Genomic DNA, 24168 nt, shown 5'->3' with positions numbered 1-24168 from the left:
TCCTTCTACAGCGTCTCTGAAACAATTACCCTCCTCCATACTGTCCAGACTGTATTCACTCGGGCCACTCAACCAAGGGGCTTTGGACAGAGCTACATTTATTTAGCTCCAGTGATAACAGATATTAGACTCCCAGGTGGAGAGAAAGGCAATCTATTCAAGCACACACAAGCACACTAAAGCTATATACACAAACAGACCCATAACAGACATTTACTTGTATAATTTATATTGAAAACAGGTTAAAAACATTAGTCTCCCTTATATAAACTGTAACAGTGACCTTCGATCATACTTACAACCGTGCCCTTTTATTTAATCCCCATTCAGTATTGCCATAATTGAGCAATACGTCAGAAACCAAGTGCATAGGAAAAGGTGTGATATGATATCAATAACGCACTTCATACTATAAAAACAGAACAAGACAGGACAGTACGGAGCTTGTCATCCCGGTTGGCTGTCCATCTGTGAGCCCGAATGGAAGGATCTGATGTCTTCTCCTATGAACTCATTCACTGCAGGCAAAAAGACACAGAAACAAGTCAGACATTTATATATGAATTCATGCTGTATACTGTATCAATACATCTATACAAACAAACATGGTACAAATGTATTGTTACTGTTGTAACGATGGAGATCAACACCAATGAGAACCTCCCACAAACTTCTCACCTTCCTCTAATGTAATGTGGTGAAAGGATGATGAGCTGGCAAATTCCAGGGGGCTCTCCTGCATTTTAGGTCCAGCCTGAGCTTCCCTTTCCCCAGGTCCCCTGCCCTGGTGGTCCCATACCTCATAGTGGGAGTACGGTGGTGGGTAGAAGTCCTGATATGGGCTAGGGTTGGAAGGAGGCGAGGGGCAGACCTCATGAGGGTAGGGGTAGTGGGGGAAGGGAGAGGTAGTCATGGGGGGACGAGGGGAGGAGGAGATGGGGCTGCTGGAGGGGAAGGGACTCAGAGAGGAGGAGTGGGAGGGAGAGGGGGAAGAGGACAGGTATGGGGAGTCCAGCCAAGGGGAGGGGGAGGGAGGCTGGGGGACTCTGGGGTAAAAGGGAGGCAGTAGCTCAGTGAAGCCCAGCTCCAAGTTCTCAAAGCTGGGGTGTCTCTCCGACAGAGAACCTCTGCTCTCCTCCACAGTTTCCGGCTTGTGGCAGTACTCCTGGTAGCTCTGGCCGGGGTAGGGGGGAGAGCAGGCTGAAGGGTAGGGGGGAAGGTGGAAGGCCAGTCCTCCCTCCTCGAGCATGGGATCATTCCCCCGGTGCACACCGCTGTCCACCCTGCTGGGCCCCCTCATGGAGCAGAGTGTCACCCCCTCCAGGGGCAAGGCAGAGGGATGCGACAGCAGAGGGTCCTCCTCTTTAAACATGACTGAGGGTGAAAAATAAGTGGTAATATGTAGTCTGGTCCCTGACCACGTAGATAAATACCATGGAGATGAATTGTTCAAAATGAACCAAAAACAACAAAGATAGTTCCAGTCTCAGCTGAGAGGCTGATGGATGAAGTGAGGCGAGACTCACCCGGCAGGTACTTGAAACAGTGAGTGCTGCTCCTTTTTCTCTTCCCGTTGGAGACGTAAAGGCACACAGATACTGGGCGGCTCACTGAGAGGTCGCTATAGGCTGGAACTCGCACACACAGCAAGCACTGGGGGAGGACAACATGAACAATGTACATTACAATTCTCGTACATGTGCATGAACACTTATGCTCGCACACTCAAACACACATACACCCAGAAACAGATGATTTACCTCACTACTGTTGTCACGGTCAACATGTGCCTCCTCTTCCCACTGTTGCTTTCCATCTGGTAAATAAGGATATAAATTATACCTTATTTAATGGATGGTGCACATTGAACATTGAAGAATTGTACACAATCATGATTACACACACACACACACACACACACACACACACACACACACACACACACACACACACACACACACACACACACACACACACACACACACACACACACACACACGTCATTACCTGTCCCTCTTTCCATAAAAAGCACTCTGGACATGGGCAGGAAGTTAGACCCACCCAACAGTAGCTCCTCCCCTCCTTCCACAGAGCAGGATGTAAGACTGACTGACTCCACCACTGGCAGCTCCTGAGCAGAGCGCTGGGCTGAGGAGAGAGATTGAGAGGAGAGAGAGAGAGAGACACACAGAGAGAGAAGACAGATGATTCGCTAGAATATTGATAAATATGATACCTTGTCAAAATACAAACTCAAAGAAAGTGTCAGGACAGGGAGAGTTGACTGTGATTGTTGGCTGGCTACTCACAGCACTCTATAGGAAGGGAGGCGACCTGCAGGGCCAGCACCCGTCCAGGCGGGGCCACGTGAGGGGCCAGGGGGAGGTGGGTACGGAACACGAGGCGCACACGCGTGTTCTTCCTCCCTACGTCCGTCTCTCCTTTCCTCAGCTCGATGTCCGAGTTCCTCAGCTTCAGAATGCCAGCACAGTCAATGCTGAGAGACAGAAAGGCTGTCTTATTCGCCACATAGACACACACTCACACCGTACAAAATACCATCTACACACTTACTTAGTACACACACATATACATACACAGGAAAGCTACTCTTTCTGCCTACTCTGTTACTCCATATAAACCTTTTGTGTCCATTCTCTTTGTTTCTCTGTTACTCACAGCGCAGTCATGTTGGTATCTGGGTTGAGGGGGATGTCCAGTATTTTGGTGCCAGCTTGGACGCTCTCCTGACTGGCAGTGCCCACCATCTTCCCTGTCACCCTGAGGATCAGAAGAAACGCTTTTACAATAAATACAAAAACACACCAAAACACTGAGGAGGCACATACAATCACAGATTCACTGTAGTATTGTCGCACGGTCGCCTACCTGTGAATCTGATAGAAAGGATGAGGCCGGATGGACCTGTCATCAGCTGTTCCCACAAACACCTGCAAAGAGAGCGGCTGTCTCTCTGTGTACCCAGTCAGCTGGGAGAGGCAGAAAAGAGAGTTATTGTTTAGATATATACTGAGGGTACAAAAAATTAAGAACACCTTCCTAATATTGAGTTGCAACCCCCGTTTTGCCCTCAGAACAGCCTCAGTTCGTCGGGGAATGGACTACAAGGTGTCGAAAGCGTTCTACAGGGATTTTATTTTATTTTTTTATTTTTATTTCACCTTTATTTAACCAGGGAAGCTGGCCAAGATAAAGCAAAGCAGTGCGACACAAACAACAACAGAATTACACATGGAATAAACAAGCGTACAGTCAATAACAAAATAGAAAAAAAGAAAGTCTATATACAGTGTGTGCAAATGGCATGAGAAGGTAAGGCAATAAATAGGCCATAGTAGCAAAGTAATTACAATTTAGCAGACTAACACTGGAGTGATAGATGAGCAGATGATGATGAGCAGATGATGGTGTGTAAATAGTGATACTGGTGTGCAAAAGAGCAGCAAAGTAAATAAAAACAATATGGGGATGAGGTAGGTAGACTGGGTGGGTTATTTACAGATGGACTATGTGCAGCTGCAGCGATCGGTTAGCTGCTCAGATAGCTGATGCTTAAAGTTAGTGAGGGAAATGTAAGTCTACAGATTCAGCGATTTTTGCAATTTGTTCCAGTCACTGGCAGCAGAGAACTGGAAGGAAAGGCGACCAAAGGAGGTGTTGGCTTTGGGGATGACCAGTGAGATATACCTGCTGGAGCGCGTGCTGTGGGTGGGTGTTGCTATCGTGACCAGTGAGCTGAGATAAGGCGGAGCTTTACCTAGCATAGACTTATAGATGACCTGGGGCCAGTGGGTCTGGCAACGAATATGTAGCGAGGGCCAGCCGACTAGAGCATACAGGTCGCAGTGGTGGGTGGTATAAGGCACTTTGGTAACAAAACGGATGGCACTGTGATAAACTGCATCCAATTTGCTGAGTAGAGTATTGGAAGCTATTTTGTAGATGACATCGCCGAACTCGAGGATCGGTAGGATAGTCAGTTTTACTAGGGTAAGTTTGGCGGCGTGAGTGAAGGAAGCTTTGTTGCGAAATAGAAAGCCGATTCTAGATTTGATTTTGGATTGGAGATGTTTGATATGAGTCTGGAAGGAGAGTTTACAGTCTAGCCAGACACCTAGGTATACAGTGGGGCAAAATAGTATTTAGTCAGCCACCAATTGTGCAAGTTCTTCCACTTTAAAAAAACGAGAGAGGCCTGTAATTTTCATCATAGGTACACTTCAACTATGACAGACAAAATTAGGGGAAAAAATCCAGAAAATCACATTGTAGGATTTTTTTATTCATGAATTAATTAGCAAATTATGTTGGAAAATAAGTATTTGGTCACCTACAAACAAGCAAGATTTCTGGCTCTCACAGACCTGTAACTTCTTCTTTACGAGGTTCCTCTGTCCTCCACTCGTTACCTGTATTAATGGCACCTGTTTGAACTTGTTATCAGTATAAAAGACACCTGTCCACAACCTCAAACAGTCACACTCCAAACTCCACTATGGCCAAGACCAAAGAGCTGTCAAAGGACACCAGAAACAAAATTGTAGACCTGCACCAGGCTGGGAAGACTGAATCTGCAATAGGTAAGCAGCTTGGTTTGAAGAAATCAACTGTGGGAGCAATTATTAGGAAATGGAAGTAACAAAGCCTACCATGAGTAACACACTACGCCGCCAGGGACTCAAATCCTGCAGTGCCAGATGTGTCCCCCTGCTTAAGCCAGTACATGTCCAGGCCCGTCTGAAGTTTGCTAGAGATCATTTGGATGATCCAGAAGAAGATTGGGAGAATTTGATATGGTCAGATGAAACCAAAATAGAACTTTTTGGTAAAAACTCAACTCGTCTTGTTTGGAGGACAAAGAATGCTGAGTTGCATCCAAAGAACACCATACCTACTGTGAAGCATGGGGGTGGAAACATCATGCTTTGGGTCTGTTTTTCTGCAAAGGGACCAGGACGACTGATCCGTGTAAAGGAAAGAATGAATGGGGCCATGTATCGTGAGATTTTGAGTGAAAACCTCCTTCCATCAGCAAGGGCATTGAAGATGAAACGTGGCTGGGTCTTTCAGCATGACAATGATCCCAAACACACCGCCCGGGCAACGAAGGAGTGGCTTTGTAAGAAGCATTTCAAGGTCGTGGAGTGGCCTACCCAGTCTCCAGATCTCAACCCCATAGAAGATCTTTGGAGGGAGTTGAAAGTCCATGTTGCCCAGCAACAGCCCCAAAACATCACTGCTCTAGAGGAGACCTGCATGGAGGAATGGGCCAAAATACCAGCAACAGTGTGTGAAAACCTTGTGAAGACTTACAGAAAACGTTTGACCTCTGTCATTGCCAACAAAGGGTATATAACAAAGTATTGAGATAAACGTTTGTTATTGACCAAATACTTATTTTCCACCATAATTTGCAAATAAATTCATAAAAAATGCTACAATGTGATTTTCTGGATCAGGGAATCACCCGCAGCAAGAGCGACATTGTTGATATATACAAAGAAAAGAGTTGGCCCGAGAATTGAACCCTGTGATACCCCCATAGAGACTGCCAGAGGTCCGGACAACAGGCCCTCCGATTTGACACACTGAACTCTGTCTGCGAAGTAGGTGAACCAGGCGAGGCAGTAATTTGAGAAACCAAGGCTATTGAGTCTGACGATAAGAATACGTTGATTGACAGAGTCGAAAGCCTTAGCCAGGTCGATGAAGACGGCTGCACAGTAAGGTTTTTTATCGATGGCGGTTATGATATCATTTAGTACCTTGAGCGTGGCTGAGGTGAACCCATGACCAGCTCGGAAACCGGATTGCACAGCGGAGAAGGTACGATGACAATCAAAATGGTCAGTGATCTGTTTATTAACTTGGCTTTCAAAGACTTTAGAAAGGCAGGGCAGGATGGATATAGGTCTATAACAGTTTGGGTCTAGAGTATCACCCCCTTTAAAGAGGGGAATGACCGCGGCAGCTTTCCAATCTTTAGGGATCTTGGATGATACGAAAGAGAGGTTGAACAAACTGGTAATAGGGGTTGCAACAATGGCGGCAGATAATTTTAGAAAGAGAGGGTCCAGATTGTCTAGCCCAGCTGATATGTAGGTTTTGCAGCTCTTTCAGAACATCTGCGATCTGGATTTGGGTGAAGGAGAATCTGGGGAGGCTCGGGCAAATAGCTGCGGTGTCCAGAGCTGTTGGCAGGGGTTGGGGTAGCTAGGAGGAAAGCATGGCCAGCCATAGAGAAATGCTTATTGAAATGTTAGATTATCATGGATTTATCGGTGGTGACAGTGTTACCTAGCCTCAGTGCAGTGGGCAGCTGGGAGGAGGTGCTCTTGTTCTCCATGGACTTTACAGTGTCCCCAACTTAAGAGCTACAGGTTGCAAATTTCTGTTTGAAAAAGCTAGCCTTTGCTTTCCTGACTGACTGTGTGTATTGGTTCCTGACTTCCCTGAACAGTTGCATATCACGGGGACTATTCGATGCTATTGCAGTCCGCCACAGGGTGTTTTTTTGCTGGTCAAGGGCAGTCAGGTCTGGAGTGAACCAAGGGCTATATCTATATCTATATCTATATCTATATCTATCTATATATATATATATATATATATATATATATATATATATATATATATATATATATATATATATATATATATATATATATATATATATCTGTTATTAGTTCTACATTTTTTGAAAGGGGCATGCTTATTTAAGCTGGTGAGAAAATTACTTTTAAAGAATGACAAGGCATCCTCGACTGACGGGTTGAGGTCAATATCCTTCCAGGATACCCAGGCCAGGTTGATTAGAAAGGCCTGCTCGCAGAAGTGTTTTAGGGAGCATTTAACAGGGATGAGTGGTGGTCGTTTGACCGCGGACCCATGGCAGATGCAGGCAATGAGGCAGTGATCACTGAGATCCTGATTGAAAACAGCAGAGGTGTATTTGGAGGACAAGTTGGTCAGGCTAATATCTATGAGGGTGCCCATGTTTACAGATTTAGGGTTGTACCTGGTGGTTTCCTTGATGATTTGTGTGACATTGAGGGCATCTATCTTAGATTGTAGTACTTCTGGGGTGTTAAGCATATCCCAGTATAGGTTACCTAACAGAACGAACTCTGAAGATGGTGGGCAATCAATTCACATATGGTGTCCAGGGCACAGCTGGGAGCTGAGGGGGGTCTATAACAGGCGGCAACAGTGAGAGACTTATTTCTGGAGAGATTCATTTTGAAAATTAGATGCTTGAACTGTTTGGGCAGAGACCTGGAAAGTATGACAGAACTTTGCAGGCTTTCTCTGCAGTAGATTGCAACTCCTCCCCCTTTGGCAGTTCTATCTTGACGGAAAATGTTGTAGTTGGGTATGGAAATCTCAGAATTTTTGGTGGCCTTCCTAAGCCAGGATTCAGACACGGCAAGGACATCAGGGTTGGCGGAGTGTGCTAAAGCAGTGAGTAAAACAAACTTAGGGAGGAGGCTTCTGATGTTAACATGCATGAAACCAAGGCTTTTTCGATTACAGAAGTCAAAAAATTAGAGTGCCTTGGGACACGCAGGGCCTAGGTTAACCTCTACATCCCCGAGGAACAAAGGAGGAGTAGGATGAGGGTACGGCTAAAGGCTAGCAAAACTGGTTGTCTAGTGCGTTGGGGACAGAGAATAAAAGGAGCAGATTTCTGGGCGTGGTAGAAAAGATTCAGGGCATAATGTGCAGACAGGGGTATGGTGGGGTGCGGGTACAGTGGAGGTAAGCCCAGGCACTGAGTAATGATAAGAGAGGTTGCATCTCTGGACATGCTGGTTATACTGGGTGAGGTCACCGCATGTGTAGGAGATGGGACAAAGGAGGTATCTAAGGCATGTTGATTGTGGCTAGGGGCTCCACATTAAACTAAAACAATGATAACTATCCTAAACAACAGTATAAGAGCATATATAAGGCATATTGACATTTGAGAGAGACATAAAGCGAGGCATAAAGCAATCACAGGTGTTGATTGGGAGAGCTAGCTAAGACAACAAAGGTTAAGACAACAACAGCTAATCAGCTAAGACAACAACAACAGGTAAAATGGCGATGAATGGGCTGAGAGGGTTGGTTAACTAGACACAGGGCCTGAGTTCGGGGCTAGGGCCGACAGATAAACAAAGGTAAACAAAGTGGAGTACCGTGTTAAATGAACAGTCAGCTATGTAGTCAAGGCATCAGCTATGTAGTCAAGTGATCATAGGGTCCAGTGTACAGCAATAGATGGAACAGGGAAGCAGCGGGGCAGTCGTTGCTATGCTAGCACGCGGGAGACACAGCGTTTAAAGTTAGCAGGCCGGGGTAAGTAGAAGCGTCTGCTCTGACGTCCAGCAAAGGCCGGTTGAAGGCACAGCTGATGGAATTACGTCTGCGGACCAGTCGTGGTGGTACGGCGGTGCGCCGTCGGGCCAGATGGCGAAAGAGGTGCTGGCCCATGTTGACTCCAATGCTTCCCACAGTTGTGTTAAGTTGTCTGGATGTCCTTTGGGTGGTGGACCATTCTTGATACACACGGGAAACTGTTGAGCATGGAAAAACCCAGCAGCGTTGCAGTTCTTGACACAAACTGGTGCGCCTGGAAGCTAATACCATACCCTGTTCAAAGGCACTTAAATCTTTTGTCTTGCCCATTCACCCTCTGAATGGCACACATACACAATCCATGTCTCGACTGTCTCAAGGCTTAAAAATCCTTCTTTCACCTGTCTCCTCCCCTTCATCTACACTGATTGAAGTGGATTTAACAAGTGACATCAATAAGGGATCATAGCTTTCACCTGGATTCACCTGGTCAGTCTATGTCATGGAAAGAGCAGGTATTCTTAATGTTTTGCACACTCAGTTCATACAGTATGTGTTAGTTTGGGATTGAAACCATAATCAATTTAATTGACTTATTATACCTTAACAACCGGATGTCCCCCTGGTGATGCCTTGACGGCTCCTCTGCTTCCCTCCGTCTCGTAGTGGGCTCGGTGGTGTGGGCGGGGCTGCACCTCGATACGCAGTTCATATTGGTCAAACTGAGTTGGCAGAGGCCAATCAAGTGGTGGCAGAGCATTGGATCTGTAAGAACAATGGACCAGTCAGATGTGTGGGCGGGGCTGAGGGGAACATCCTGGCCACCCAAAGAATAATAATGGCAACACACTATTGAGGGATACTGTATAAACACATTGTGTAACCTGAACAGAGGGCTGTGGGCGCTGGCTCTGGTCCTCCCCCAGCCCAGAGCAGGGGGCACAGACAGGTAGTCCATGCCCATGGAAGGGGCCTCTCTCCTCTGCTGCAGCGGCTCTGGGAGTGGGCAGTGGGAGCTATGGGCTGGAGCCTGCACTTGCTCCACCTCCCTGGGGGAAACCTGGAGGACACAAGCCAGGGACTTCTGGTTGAGCATGAAAACAAACTATGGAACTTAAGATCTACAAACCACCAGCTGACCTGCTCCAGTGACGTCTTCCTGGTCTTCTGTGGGATGCTCAGCTCAAAGCTGCTGTTGGGACCCTGTGACTGAGAGGTGGAGTCTCCTTCCTCCTGGTTACAGGAGTGGTCCTCAGAGTAGCTGCTCCTGCGGGAGGTGCAGGGGGAGGCCAGGGGGGAGTTCCTGCGCTTCTTACCCCCCGGGGAGGTTGGCCGGGAGGAGGGCGACAGGCAGAAATGGGAAGTGACCTCATTGAGATCCTCCTCCTCTACTAGCAGCGAATCACAGCTGGACGCAGGACTGAGCCAGCCGCGAGAAGAGGGGCTGGAGGCAGGGCTTGGGCTCAGGGACCCAGTGCCGGTGCCGCCGTCGCGGTAGCAGAATGGGTCCAGTAAGGGGAGGTAGAGGCGCTCCCTCTCCCAGCCACCTCCTGTGTCCCAGTAGTTACTTCCTGCTGGGGCAGTGTCATCCTCTGGAGAGATAGTAGTGATCTGGATGCTAGGGCACTCCAACACACGGGACTCTGAGACCTGGGAGAGAGAGAGAGAGAGATGGAGAAAACCAGACATACAGACAGACATATGTCAGAACATTGACCCAGTGAGTCCCACTGTAACGCCGGTACGATTTGGACTTCTAACCCCTTTAACATTGTGCGTTTGAGCTACAGACCCCTTGTACCAATGAATGTGTCTATTTCTTCTGCATCTGTTGGTAACAACCATTAGTCTGTGTGATTAACCGGGGCTAAGCTAGAGCGGTGTTTGTGAGACAAGGGCAGATCCCAGAGGCGGTCCCGGGACGGGTCTTTTTACAGAAACGTCTGTAGAGTCCGAATGGTTAGAGCTACAAACTATTAAACATATCTATGAAAAGCTGAGACTCTCAGAAACATGGACATGTTTTGCTCTATGACTCTCACAAGCTACATAGGAATCGTTGGATGGTAAGGGGTATTTCTACATAGAAGATCATAGCACATCTGAAGGACATAGCGTCTATTATACCGTAAAAAGCTCACATACTCCACACGGTTGTCACTGACTAGGTGGATATTCATTTCCCACTGAGAAAATAGTTTCTGTACTTACAGCATTATTATTATTATTATTAGTAGTATTTTTTTTGCTTTGCTTTGGACCTTTTTTGTGTCGACATTTGAAGGCGACAGTTTATGTCAAATGTTTTTTGTGTTGTACTTGTAGACCTTGTTGTCCTTAGAATGAAATGGTAAAACGCCTCATTGCGAGGCTAAATATAACGGCTAGAAATGCAGATAAATGAAAGTCATGTAAAATGAAAAGCTGATTTTTGCCAGGGTCTCGGGACTGATAGGGTTAACAATAGAGACATGTACAGTAGGGACCATGCTGTAAGGACAGGTATGGCTTCCAGCATCTCTGTCCCACTCTCACTGACCAGGAGACTAACTGGCCCATCTCTGACCACTCACTTGTACAGATCGCGCTGGAAGACTCTCATAAGTCCCGCTGAACTCCCTCACCAAGGCACGCCTGGGGGGCGGGGAATGCATCCCAGCCCTTTGACTGGCTGAAGAAGACGGTGGGGTAGGGATGCCGATTGGCTGGCCTACATGAGTGGCAGCCAGGTGGCTGTCTGTGACCAAACACAAAAGGTGGAACAAGTGTCAGGAGTCTCTCAGTTACAGTTGACATGGTAAGCTGTATCCTACTGAGTTCACTGTTAGGAGAGTAGAGACTAAATACATTCACGTTGAAGAGTGAAACTACTACTATAAAAAGTATCCCCTAACTCTCAAGAATGGTAATAAAATAAGTAAGGAAATGTCCCCTACTGGTGTTTTAACTGCACATTACACTGCACATTACCCTGCTGTGGTGTGATGGTGCAGTAGACAGTACCAGGGAGTTAGGGTCACTGTAAAGCACCGTGTCCACCACTGTCCAGTGTCCATTATGGATCATTGGTCAGCCTAGTGCAGCAGTGAAGAGGAACAGTACGCACCGTGGTAACTTCTCCTGTAGTACGTTTAAGGCTAGGGTGTGGTATGACTATTTTATGCCCAGTGTGGGCGGCAAAGAGATGCGTGGGTGGGTGAGAGGGGTGTGTATGAAAGCTGAAAGGGGGGGTTAGAAGAAAGGGGGTGAAGGAGAGGGAGGGAGAAAGTAAAGGAGGGAGAACGGAGGGAGGGAGGTGTGGTGCATGCTCGGTAAACAGAGATTGAGGTTTCAATCCAGATGGCAGCTGTTAACTTCACTCACACGCACAGCTGATTAGAACCACATTGAATTCTGCCCTTACACACACACACACACAATCACACAATATACAGGCAAGCACAAGCATGCAATACACAGCACTGCAACTCCATACACACGAACACACACATCCCCCACACACAGACAAGCACACACTAGGCCTACATCCAGACACATAACTTATCTATATCCAGGTAGAGAGAGAGAGAGAGAGAGGCAGAGAGAACAGGAGGCCTCATACTTTTACCAATGATGAACATACTCAGATCAAGTCAAACTAAATAATTCTCATGACATACACCACACAGAGACAAATCACTACAGTGTGGATTAGGCGTCAACATTGGGAACCATTGACCATCTTCTTTTCCCCTTTCTGTCATTCTCTCTCTGTCAATCTCTCTCTCACTGTCACACACATTCACACACACTATCCAAGAAAGTGTTCTAACCAGTATTGCTCGACGTTGGGAGCGACAGGGAGCTCTCTGTCCTCTCCCCTGCGACGGTGTGCTCCTGGTCCGCGTTGCGCAGCGGGGATGGGCCCCGGAGTTGGCGCGGCGGGTCCTCCTCAAAAACCAACTTGAACTCGAACTCCCCCTCCTCCCAGCCCGAACCCGGCGCGGCCCCCATCCCCTCAACACGCGGAATAAATCAGAGAGACTGATGAAGAGAACACCCTGGCTGAAAAGATTGAGATCTACCTAAGTGTGATCCAATAATAATAATACTTTCCTTGGTCCTTTAAAAAAAAAAACATCGACGTTTTCGCAAAATGTATACGTTCAAGGGTAGGTCCAACATTCGTTCTTGTGGTCGTTCTTACTCAGAAACTCTCTCTGTAACTTTTTATAATGTCTTCCGCCGATAAGACATCTTTTTGGACCACCGCTTCATCTATTTCATTCGAAGTTTTGGAGAAGACAAATGTTATGCGTAGGCTAGCCTATATCGTTGAGTTCTTTGAAATTCGTAAACGATCGGACCGTTATCTATCTATTCCATCACAGGAGATCAGTGTTTCATTCTATTGCTCTCTCGCCATCCTTTCTTCTATTCGACCAGAAAAAGAAGTGTATCAAATATTTTTGTAGTACTTTACCCTTAATTGCCTTTGGGTGGGTTTCTCAGCACAGTTGGACCGTTACTGGAATTCCATAGGACATTTGGGTTGTCAGTCAAGGAGACCCCCTCCCCTCTCCCCCTGCTTATGTCCATGAGCTGAGGAGGTTTGGTTGCTTTGAGATTTTTTACCAAGTTCTTATAAATAATCAATCAGTTATGTGGCATATACTGTAGATTATTGCATACATTTCCTCTGACAGTTTGACATCACATCCTTGTATTTCCAGGCGTTTTCTGCCTTCCCTCCCTCCCCCATCACCAAACTTTTTAAATGGCATCAACTCGAGTGTAATACAAGTAATGAACTGGCCCTCTTGAGCCAGATGTTTGGCTGGCGGGCTGTTCCTCCCTGCTGTGGCCTCACTGAATGTCCCAGTGCTCTCTGTCACAAGAAGGACAATGATGCTTCGCTGTCACTCAGAGAGCATGAAGAGGCCAGGCTGTTTCCTGTGGTGTTTTACATGACAGCCCCCACCCTTCTTCTGTTTTCTTCCCTTTCTCCTCCCATTACCCCTCTCCCCCTTTCTCTTCCGTGTCCCTCCTCCAGCTCTCCCAGGCTCACCCCCTCCCTCTCTTCCTCCCTTCCTCGCCTTGCCTTGCGAGATCTGTTTCTGATTATCCTCTGTAGTCTGTCTGCACTCTGTCTGAGACGGGAGACGAAAAGCTTAAATAAACATGCTCCCTCCCTCTCTTTCTCTATCCCCCCCCCCTTCTCTCCATCACTCACCCCTCCTCCAGTTCTCACAATCATTATGCTATACAGGAGTTGGAGGCTTTTTTTTTGTGTCTCACTTTCCATAGTTCATACTCTTGGGGATGTGGGTACCGGAATCTTTTATCCAAATTAAGATAGTTAAATTTGGTGAATGTTGTTGCACAATCAAGATTGAGCATTGCCTAAAGATCATTATTTAGGGTTATAGTTTAAATTAGGGGGGGATTGGGATAATTCAGTAGGTTTATGGTGTCTTTCAGAATTATCTGGCCTTCATGGAGTTTTGTCAAGAAATTAAAAAAGAGCTCTTTAGAGTTGATATAATCAGTAGCGTTTTATTTGGGAGGCAAATGAGTGTTACAAATTAGAAGGATGATATGTGGGTCAAATCCTCAGGCTGGGTTTCAGCTGATGTCAACAGTTGAATGTCATACTCATTGACGGAGGAAGATAGAATTATGTGGATATGTTGCCACCATGTGGTAAAAAGGTGGAACAGTCTTTCCATAACATTCCCAGAAAGGGAATATATACACTACAGGACAGGGGTATTAAAATCCTACCCTGGAGGTCCGGAGTACCGGCTGTTTTTTTGTTCTACCTGATAATTAACTGCACCCACCAGGTGTCACAGGTCTAAATGAGTCTCTGATTAGAGGGGAAGAATGAAAAAAGCACTGGAACTGACTTCGAGGTCCAGATTTGAATTTGAGAGGTATAGGAGATGAAAGAGTGTGGCAGGTAGCCTAGTGGTTAAGAGAGTTGGGCCAGTAACCAAAAGGTCACTGGTTCTAATCCCTGAGCCATATATGTTAAACAAAATCTGTTGATGTGTCCTTGAGCAAAGCACTTAACCCTAGTTGCTCTGGATAAGAGTGTCTGCTAATAACTCAAATCATATATTCAGTGTATCCAAACACCAGGGGGAAGGAAGTGTTTATGATAATACATTTATATTTCAACGACAGAGCTAAAATCAGAAAAGAGAGTGACTGGATGCATGTTTTGGTGGTGAGTGTGTTAGACAGGAACTGACAACTGTCAGTTCTGAAGAAATCAAATGTGTGTGTGATGGTGAGGTCCATGTCTTTATGTACCTGGACAAGGGAGTATCATTTTTCACTCACTCCTTAACTTTCCGTCTCTGCTTCTGCTGTCCTCTTTTTACCTTGTGCCCTACCCCGGAAATAACCAACATTCTTGGGTAAGTGTCAGAGCTCTGTGTGCAAGTGTGTGCATGTGTGTGATTAGTGTCTAATACTCTCTCTGTGTACATGTTTGCGCTTGTGTGGTTTTGGTGGATCATGGTTGTGAAAATGGTATGTTTGCGTCATCAACACACTCTTATAGGTACCCTGGGGATACAGAAATATCCACTGTGATGGATGAGAATGGGAAATGTTTAAAGATTGTAACAATTTGTACAGCAATTGTTTTTTAAACAAATTTTGCAAGCATAATAACATAATTGTTATTACATTTCACTAGCAGATTAAGTATCATTTGGGTTTCCGAGTGGCGCAGTGGTCTAAGTCACTGCATCTGAGTACTAGAGGTGTCACTACAGACCCTGGTTTGATTCCAGGCTGTATCACAACTGGCCATGATTGGGAGTCCCATAGTGCGGTGCACATTTGGTCCAGCGTTGTCTGGGTCTGGGCTGGGGTTGGCTGTCATTGTAAATAAGAATTTGTTCTTAACTGACTTGCCTAGTTAAATAAAGGTTAAAAAAATATGAGAGAGAGAGAGAGAGAGAGAGAGAGAGAGAGAGAGAGAGAGAGAGAGAGAGAGAGAGAGAGAGAGAGAGAGAGAGAGAGAGAGAGAGAGAGAGAGAGAGAGAGAGAGAGAGAGAGAGAGAGTGTGTTAGGACACACCTCTCTTGCCCCTCACAGCGTGGGGCAGCACAATATCAGGGAAAGCAGTTGTAAAGAAGAACATAGACTGTCAGAAAGAGAGAGGGATTGGGATACGAGCTGCCAGAAAAGAGAAACAAAAAGAGAGCATAGAAAAATAGAAAACTGATCCCACCACATAATACATGCCCTACTCAGATCCATTGCTCTTTATCATCATCTTCATCATCTTCTAAATGCTTAATTGGTTAATAAGGTGAGTGGCTGCAAATCTCCTGAACTTTTATCTGGCACATACTGTATTATCATTGTATGCTCATTGTCATTTTCTGTCTCGCTCTCTCTCTCTCCCTCTCTCTCTCTCTTTCTCTCTCTTTCTCTCTCTCTCTCCATATCTCTTTAATCGTTCCTCATTCATTTCCCATTCTCTTTTCATTCCTTTACAAAACTTTTACATTTCTTTCCTCTTTTCTTCATGTATTTTCTCATTGCATCAAGTTCCATCTCTCTCTGTCTCCTCTCTCCCACTCTTCTCCATGTGTTGGTGAGCCCTTCCTGTCTCTGTGTGGTTCTGTGTTCCTTGCTGTTGACCTAACTCTGCCTTGGTTCCTCATGTTTACACATCTCTACACTGATCTGCTTTTGAAAGACACTAAATAGCCTGTTAATAGCCTGTCAAATTAGTGTGATTGGCACGATTTCCACTTCTGTGAACCACTATTTGGTGTCCTTCCTCTGCATAGCTTGACAGAAAGTTAGAAACAGAACTTACAGGATGGAGGAAGACAAGTACAATGCCTTTGATGATAGGAGGATGGGATTGTGCCAATGTTGAGTATTGTGAGAGAAAGAGAGAGTCTTTCGAAGGAGCAGTGTTAACATTTGGCATGTTTTAGCATGCCGTCTCAGTGCTCTGCCAGTGTACTGTTGGCCAGGAGGCCTAATGTGAATATTTGCTTGCCTGATTCAGTGGCATCACATTTTATGTGTGCTGCAAAAACATTGTCTACCGCAAGGAGAGAAGAGTAATAGGAGATAGAGAGAGCTATGTATCTCCAATCCCAAATCAAAACATAGTCCAACCCTTTGGCACTTGGATTCAATTGGTGCAAACAATATGTAATATGCAAAACAATCCACCTAACTTGGGTTCGAAGATCAAGCTCGATGCCACTTCCCAAATCCAAGCTTCATAAGAACAGGTCGAATTTCACCCAAATAGTACTATATACAGTGCCTTGCGAAAGTATTCGTCCCCCTTGAACTTTGCAACCTTTTGCCACATTTCAGGCTTCAAACATAAAGATATAAAACTGTATTTTTTTGTGAAGAATCAACAACAAGTGGGACACAATCATGAAGTGGAACGACATTTATTGGATATTTCAAACTTTTTTAACAAATGAAAAACTGAAAAATTGGACGTGCAAAATTATTCAGCCCCCTTAAGTTAATACTTTGTAGCGCCACCTTTTGCTGCGATTACAGCTGTAAGTCGCTTGGGGTATGTCTCTATCAGTTTTGCACATCGAGAGACCGAAATTCTTTCCCATTCCTCCTTGCAAAACAGCTCGAGCTCAGTGAGGTTGGATGGAGAGCATTTGTGAACAGCAGTTTTCAGTTCTTTCCACAGATTCTCGATTGGATTCAGGTCTGGACTTTGACTTGGCCATTATAACACCTGGATATGTTTATTTTTGAACCATTCCATTGTAGATTTTGCTTTATGTATTGGATCATTGTCTTGTTGGAAGACAAATCTCCGTCCCAGTCTCAGGTCTTTTGCAGACTCCATCAGGTTTTCTTCCAGAATGGTCCTGTATTTGGCTCCATCCATCTTCCCATCAATTTTAACCATCTTCCCTGTCCCTGCTGAAGAAAAGCAGGCCCAAACCATGATGCTGCCACCACCATGTTTGACAGTGGGGATGGTGTGTTCAGAGTGATGAGCTGTGTTGCTTTTACGCCAAACATAACGTTTTGCATTGTTGCCAAAAAGTTCAATTTTGGTTTCATCTGACCAGAGCACCTTCTTCCACATGTTTGGTGTGTCTCCCAGGTGGCTTGTGGCAAACTTTAAACAACACTTTTTATGGATATCTTTAAGAAATGGCTTTCTTCTTGCCACTCTTCCATAAAGGCCAGATTTGTGCAATATACGACTGATTGTTGTCCTATGGACAGAGTCTCCCACCTCAGCTGTAGATCTCTGCAGTTCATCCAGAGTGATCATGGGCCTCTTGGCTGCATCTCTGATCAGTCTTCTCCTTGTATGAGCTGAAAGTTTAGAGGGACGGCCAGGTCTTGGTAGATTTGCAGTGGTCTGATACTCCTTCCATTTCAATATTATCGCTTGCACAGTGCTCCTTGGGATGTTTAAAGCTTGGGAAATCTTTTTGTATCCAAATCCGGTATTAAACTTCTTCACAACAGTATCTCGGACCTGCCTGGTGTGTTCCTTGTTCTTCATGATGCTCTCTGCGCTTTTAACGGACCTCTGAGACTATCATTTGCATTTATACGGAGACTTGATTACACACAGGTGGGATTGTATTTATCATCATTAGTCATTTAGGTCAACATTGGATCATTCAGAGATCCTCACTGAACTTCTGGAGAGAGTTTGTTGCACTGAAAGTAAAGGGGCTGAATAATTTTGCACGCCCAATTTTTCTGTTTTTGATTTGTTAAAAAAGTTTGAAATATCCAATAAATGTCGTTCCACTTCATGATTGTGTCCCACTTGTTGTTGATTCTTCAGAAAAAAAATACAGTTTTATATCTTTATGTTTGAAGCCTGAAATGTGGCAAAAGGTCGCAAAGTTCAAGGGGGCCGAATACTTTCGCAAGGCACTGTATGACTCTTTCTCTTTCTCTCTGTTCACCTCTCTCCCTCAGAATCAATAACAATCCCAATGGCCAATGACAGTGACTTCCTTCGTTCTTCCGACTCATCCATCTCCTTCCTTGATGTCTTCAATGACACAGAGATCAAAGATGAGATCAATGTCCTGTTCTCGAACAGCACTGTTGAGGATCCCAGCGTTGTGAGTAACAACGCCACCACAGCCATTGGGGCCCTCATCCTGGGCCTGGTCTTCCTCCTCGGCGTTCCAGGGAACCTCTTCATCATCTGGAGTATCCTGGCCCGTGCCCGCCGACGCTCCGTCACCACCATCCTCATCCTCAACCTGGCGTGCGCCGACGGCTCCCTCATGTGCCTCACCATCTTCTTCATCATCTATTTGGCTAGGCGGAACTGGGACTTTGGCACCTACATGTGCAAGGGGGTGTTTTACCTGTGCAACACGAACATGTATGCCTCCATCTTCCTCATCACGCTGATGAGCCTGCACAGGCTGGTGGCAGTGGTTTGGCCCCAGCGGGTAGCGGCCCTGGCCAGCAAGAAGATGGTAGTGCGGGCAATAGTTGTGCTCTGGGTCCTGGTGTTCTTCATGGCTATCCCAGCTCTGGTGTTCAGGGAGCAGAGGGATGATCGTAACGAACAGAACAAAACCCAACGGGTTTGTGCCTCAGATCACAGAATGCCTCAACATGTAAGTTTAAGAGATAAGTGAATATTAAGTTAATAGTGGAGTTAGGTACATAATATATTGTTCTGGTTTAAGTGCATTGTTATTTATGTTGATACAGGTACGGTCATGATATGACTACTAAAACCATAAATCCTAACCAATCCTACATTTTTGCTCGAGATCTTGTTATGACAGACTCATTCATGTTCAAATACGCCTGGTATTCCACTATGCTATCACTACATGTGAGCAGTTAATCGTTACCTCATTTTTCATGTTCAGTTGGTGTTCCAGTACACCTTTGAGACTGTAGTGGGATTCCTGGTTCCGTACGGGATTATAGTGAGCAGCTACGTCTGCATCCTGAGACGCCTCAGACAGACCAAATTCCATCGCAAGGTCCGCAGTGAGAATCTCATCCTGGCCATCGTTGTGATGTTTGCCATCTTCTGGTTGCCCTATCACGTCATCAACATAATACAGGTGTGTAATCATAAGGGATTGGTTAATTTTGACGTTTCACTCAGAATGTGGTGAGCAGCACAGGAAGTTGTGCTATTTTACAGTGAAGGAATGAAGGAAAGGTTTTGCTCTGTGGTTGCTTCTCCTAGGTTGTGGCTGAGCATTTGAAAGACGATTCAGCAACAAAAAAGAGGTAAGTGCTCACCAACTGACCCAACATTTCCCCTTCCATTTTAATATAACATAAGCACCACCATACAATGATAGTAAAAAGACTAATGGCAACATGAACTGCATCCCTCCCTCTGCAGACTATATATAATATGGCAGTCCAGTCGTGCTGTGACCTCCGCTCTGGCCTTCATCAGCAGCTGTGCCAACCCTATTCTCTACACATTCGCTGGGAAGTCCTACATCAGAGAGAACGGCATGGCCTTCATGGCTCGCCTCTTTGAAGGGACATCTCTGGACACTGGGATAAGGAAGGGCCAGCAGACAACCAGGGACAGGGAGGGAAAAAGACTCAAAGAGACATTGTCTTTCAGCAGCACTGGGGGCAATGCTATGATGAAATGAAAATAGACACTCATATGCAGGGTTGCACTGCACATGATATCCACTCATCATGACGATGCACTCCTGCACACAGACTTCTTAAAAAAAATGTGTATTGCTATATAGATCTGCTCCTCTACTTGCATATGGGACCATCTGAAACAATCCCTACAATATCCAGTGCACCTCATGTGAGACACAAGTTTCTCACTAGACCCAACTTCTCTGCCACAATTCTTTTGTAAATGTGTTTGTCAAATGTGCCTTTTTTACTTTAATTCAGTGTTTGTGCCGCTTGAATGTTTGTTGAATTGCACACAGGCATTCAACACCCTGCGTTGACAGCCACACACCCAACAACCACAGCACTAGCACACAAACACATATTCTCAACCCCTGCCCCATGGAGAGCATCACTCCAGACACCACACAGCCAGAGCAGCACACAGCCGGAGCAGCACACAGCCAGACACCACACAGCCAGACACCACACAGCGAGACCAGCACACATCCAGAGCACCACACAGCCAGAGCAGCACACAGCCAGACATCACCCAGCCAGACACCACCCAGCCAGAGCAGCACACAGCCAGAGCAACACACAGCCAGACATCACCCAGCCAGACACCACCCAGCCAGAGCAGCGCACAGCCAGAGCAGCACACAGCCAGAGCAGCACACAGCCAGAGCAGCACACAGCCGGAGCACCACACAGCCGGAGCACCACACAGCCGGAGCACCACACAGCCGGAGCAGCACACAGCCAGAGCACCACACAGCTGGAGCACCACACAGCTGGAGCACCACACAACCGGAGCACCACACAGCCAGACACCACACAGCCAGAGCAGCACACAGTGAGAGCTGACAACATTGTCATCCTGTGTGACTCCAACGACAAATATCTTGATGGAAGACGGTTTTTCCCAAAGAGAGGATCAGAGCAGAGACTGAGACCACCGACTCACATAATCATTCACACAGGGACGAAAAATCTCTGCAAGCAGGGTGGATGTAACCAAGGCTCTGACCAAGATGTTTTATTTTTCATTTTTTTTACTTCAGTTTAATTTAGTAAATACTAAATTGTTGGTTAAGAACTTGTAAGTAAGCATTTCACTGTAAGGTCTACAGCTGTTGTATTCGGTCCATCTGACAAATAAAATGTGATTTGATTTGATGTTGATCTATTAACAATTTTAGAGACATGGTTGAGTAGGAACATTTCTGACACTGAGTTAAAAATCCAGGGTTACATAATATATAGAATTGATAGGTGCACTCTAGGTGGGGGAGTAGCAACCTATGTCCTCGATAAATGACTGTCTATGAAGACTTCACGTGACATTGTCCCTCTACATTTTGAAGTTTTTTTGTTAAAATAGCTCTACATGTCATTGATTTACAGACCAAGTAGACTCCATTAACAATATTATCACCACAGTAATTGAATGCATTGGTCAAATTAATGGATCATGTTAGGTGACTTCAATAAGAATCTGCTAAGGATTATAAAACTATTTAAAAAATATGTACTTTACTGAATTAAAGTACCAAAATTATAGGCAAGACACCCCCAATAAAGGAGTGGTTCTGCAGGTGGTGACCACAGACCACTTCTCAGTTCCTATGCTTCCTGGCTGATGTGTTGGTCACTTTTGAATGCTGGCAGTGCTTTCACTCTAGTGGTAGCATGAGACGGAGTCTACAACCCACACAAGTGGCTCAGGTAGTGCAGCTCATCCAGGATGGCACATCAATGCGAGCTGTGGCAAGAAGGTTTGCTGTGTCTGTCAGTGTAGTGTCCAGAGCATGGAGGCGCTACCAGGAGACAGGCCAGTACATCAGGAGACATAGAGGAGGCCGTAGGAGGGCAACAACGCAGCAGCAGGACCGCTACCTCCACCTTTGTGCAAGGAGGAGCAGGAGGAGCACTGCCAGAGCCCTGCAAAATGACCTCCAGCAGGCCACAAATGTGCATGTGTCTGCTCAAACGGTCAGAAACAGACTCCATGAGGGTGGTAATGAGGGCCCGACGTCCACAGGTGGGGGTTGTGCTTACAGCCCAACACCGTGCAGGACGTTTGGCATTTGCCAGAGAACACCAAGATTGGCAAATTCGCCACTGGCACCCTGTGCTTTTCACAGATGAAAGGAGGTTCACACTGAGCACGTGACAGACGTGAGTCTGGAGACGCCGTGGAGAACGTTCTGCTGCCTGCAACATCCTCCAGCATGACCGGTTTGGCGGTGGGTCAGTCATGGTGTGGGGTGACATTTCTTTGGGGGGCCGCACAGCCCTCCATGTGCTCGCCAGAGGTAGCCTGGCTGCCATTAGGTACCGAGATGAGATCCTCAGACCCCTTGTGAGACCATATGCTGGTGCGGTTGGCCCTGGGTTCCTCCTAATGCAAGACAATGCTAGACCTCATGTGGCTGGAGTGTGTCAGCAGTTCCTGCAAGAGGAAGGCATTGATGCTATGGACTGGCCCGCCCGTTCCTCAGACCTGAATCCAATTGAGCACATCTGGGACATCATGTCTCGCTCCATCCACCAACGCCACGTTGCACCACAGACTGTCCAGGAGTTGGCGGATGCTTTAGTCCAGGTCTGGGAGGAGATCCCTCAGGAGACCATCCACCACCTCATCAGGAGCATGCCCAGGTGTTGTAGGGAGGTCATACAGGCACATGGAGGCCTAATTTTGACTTGTTTTAAGGACATTACATCAAAGTTGGATCAGCCTGTAGTGTGGTTTTCCACTTAAATTTTGAGTGTGACTCCAAATCCAGACCTCCATGGGTTGATACATTTGATATCCATTGATAATTTTTGTGTTATTTTGTTGTCAGCACATTCAACTATGTAAAGAACAAAGTATTTAAGAAGAATATTTCATTCATTCAGATCTAGGATGTGTTATTTTAGTGTTCCCTTTATTTTTGGAGCAGGTTACATTCAGGTGTTCTTTCAGTGATCATTCCATCATCTACTCCATTTGGAGAAATTAAGATACCCAAAGCACCACCCAAATGGATTATGCTTGTAATTATACTTCAGTATTCCACAGTAACATCTGACAAAAAATATCTAAAGACACGGAAGCAGCAAACTTTGTGAAAATTATTATTTGTTCTCAAAGCCTTATTATTCTCAAAGCCTTTGGCCATGACTGTACACTCTCAAAATAAGGCCCAATGGGCAAAAAGTGGTAAAAATGTTGTTTCCCTGTGATGACGTTGAATCAACGTGGAAAACTGATTGGATTTGCAAAAAGTCATTAACATAAGGGAATTTCATATTTTTTTCACCTAACTTTTACCCTAAATGCAATGACATGGTGACATATTTTGTTGATTTCATGTTGAATTCACGTTAGTTGACAACCAAATGTAAATAAAAACTAGATGTTGAACTGACATCTGTGCCCAGTGGGAGGTGCTAGTTAGTTCCAAAAAAAGGGTTTTTAATTTTGTCCCTGCAGGCCAGGGTAACCCCTTTTGGAGCTGTGGAGGACTGATAAGGGAATTTATATGTTTAAGGTAATGACTAAAGAATTCCACCCTGAAAAGTAATTATTAGATTATGTAACATATGTAATAAATTAGAATGATAAACTTCAGTCTAATAAGGTTTGGTCGAGACAAGTAGAAATGTGTGTGTCTAGGAAAATACAGAGAACAATTCAACTATGTATGACCTGACCTGGTTAGAAACTTACAACAGGACAGGGAGTCTTGTCAAGGTTCCTCTAATCTCGGGAGGAGGGAACTGCCAGCTTGGAAGTGATAAACGAGTGGTGAGAACTATGGGGAAAGATACATCCCATCTACTGTTTGTGTGTATGTATGTGCGTGTAGTAGGTAGGGAGGGAGTGAGTTATAAAATGGCATGTCTTTGTATTATGGACTTTAGAACGTTCTCGTGAATAAAGAGCCAACCTTTTGCACAAGCTGAGTCTTTGCCTAATTATTGTTAAACCCAGGGTCTTACAAACCTCGGGGATTGGTCAAAGCTTAAATAATTGTTAGTTATCATCATTGGGATTGAAAATTCTCGTGACAAGGACCTTTTAATATTGGTTACTTGAATAAACATTTGTATGGTTCTTCATTACACTGATAGAGCCAAAAGGTTTTCATTACACTGTAAAAATCCTGGCTACTAGTTGCAATGAAAATACAGAAAATATACAAAACA

At 45.5% G+C, this 24168-nt stretch overlaps 2 protein-coding genes across 2 annotated transcripts; one reads left to right on the top strand and one right to left on the bottom strand.

Moving 5' to 3' along the window:
• Nucleotides 1–212: 212 nt before the first annotated feature.
• Nucleotides 213–13024, bottom strand: LOC109871506 (nuclear factor of activated T-cells, cytoplasmic 4-like). The gene is made up of 13 exons (XM_020462401.2): nt 12174–13024; nt 10935–11098; nt 9502–10011; nt 9246–9421; nt 8964–9126; nt 2890–2990; nt 2680–2781; nt 2310–2497; nt 2008–2148; nt 1761–1816; nt 1527–1653; nt 679–1374; nt 213–518 (listed from the first exon to the last, which is right to left on the bottom strand). Exons 1-13 carry the CDS (start codon nt 12352–12354, stop codon nt 448–450), a joined length of 2676 nt encoding a protein of 891 aa, XP_020317990.2. The 5' UTR covers nt 12355–13024; the 3' UTR covers nt 213–447.
• A 2482-nt stretch (nt 13025–15506) lies between these two features.
• LOC109871505 (leukotriene B4 receptor 1-like) lies at nt 15507–21147 on the top strand. The gene is made up of 5 exons (XM_020462400.2): nt 15507–15670; nt 18313–18971; nt 19233–19433; nt 19562–19605; nt 19724–21147. The coding sequence occupies exons 2-5, from the start codon at nt 18330–18332 to the stop codon at nt 19986–19988; spliced, it is 1152 nt and encodes a 383-aa protein (XP_020317989.1). The 5' UTR covers nt 15507–15670; nt 18313–18329; the 3' UTR covers nt 19989–21147.
• Nucleotides 21148–24168: the final 3021 nt, after the last annotated feature.

The sequence above is a fragment of the Oncorhynchus kisutch genome, linkage group LG27, assembly GCF_002021735.2.
Source record: "Oncorhynchus kisutch isolate 150728-3 linkage group LG27, Okis_V2, whole genome shotgun sequence".
Lineage (NCBI taxonomy): Eukaryota > Metazoa > Chordata > Actinopteri > Salmoniformes > Salmonidae > Oncorhynchus > Oncorhynchus kisutch.
Note: the sequence above shows the minus strand (reverse complement) of the source record. Positions and strands in the feature narration are given on the sequence as shown.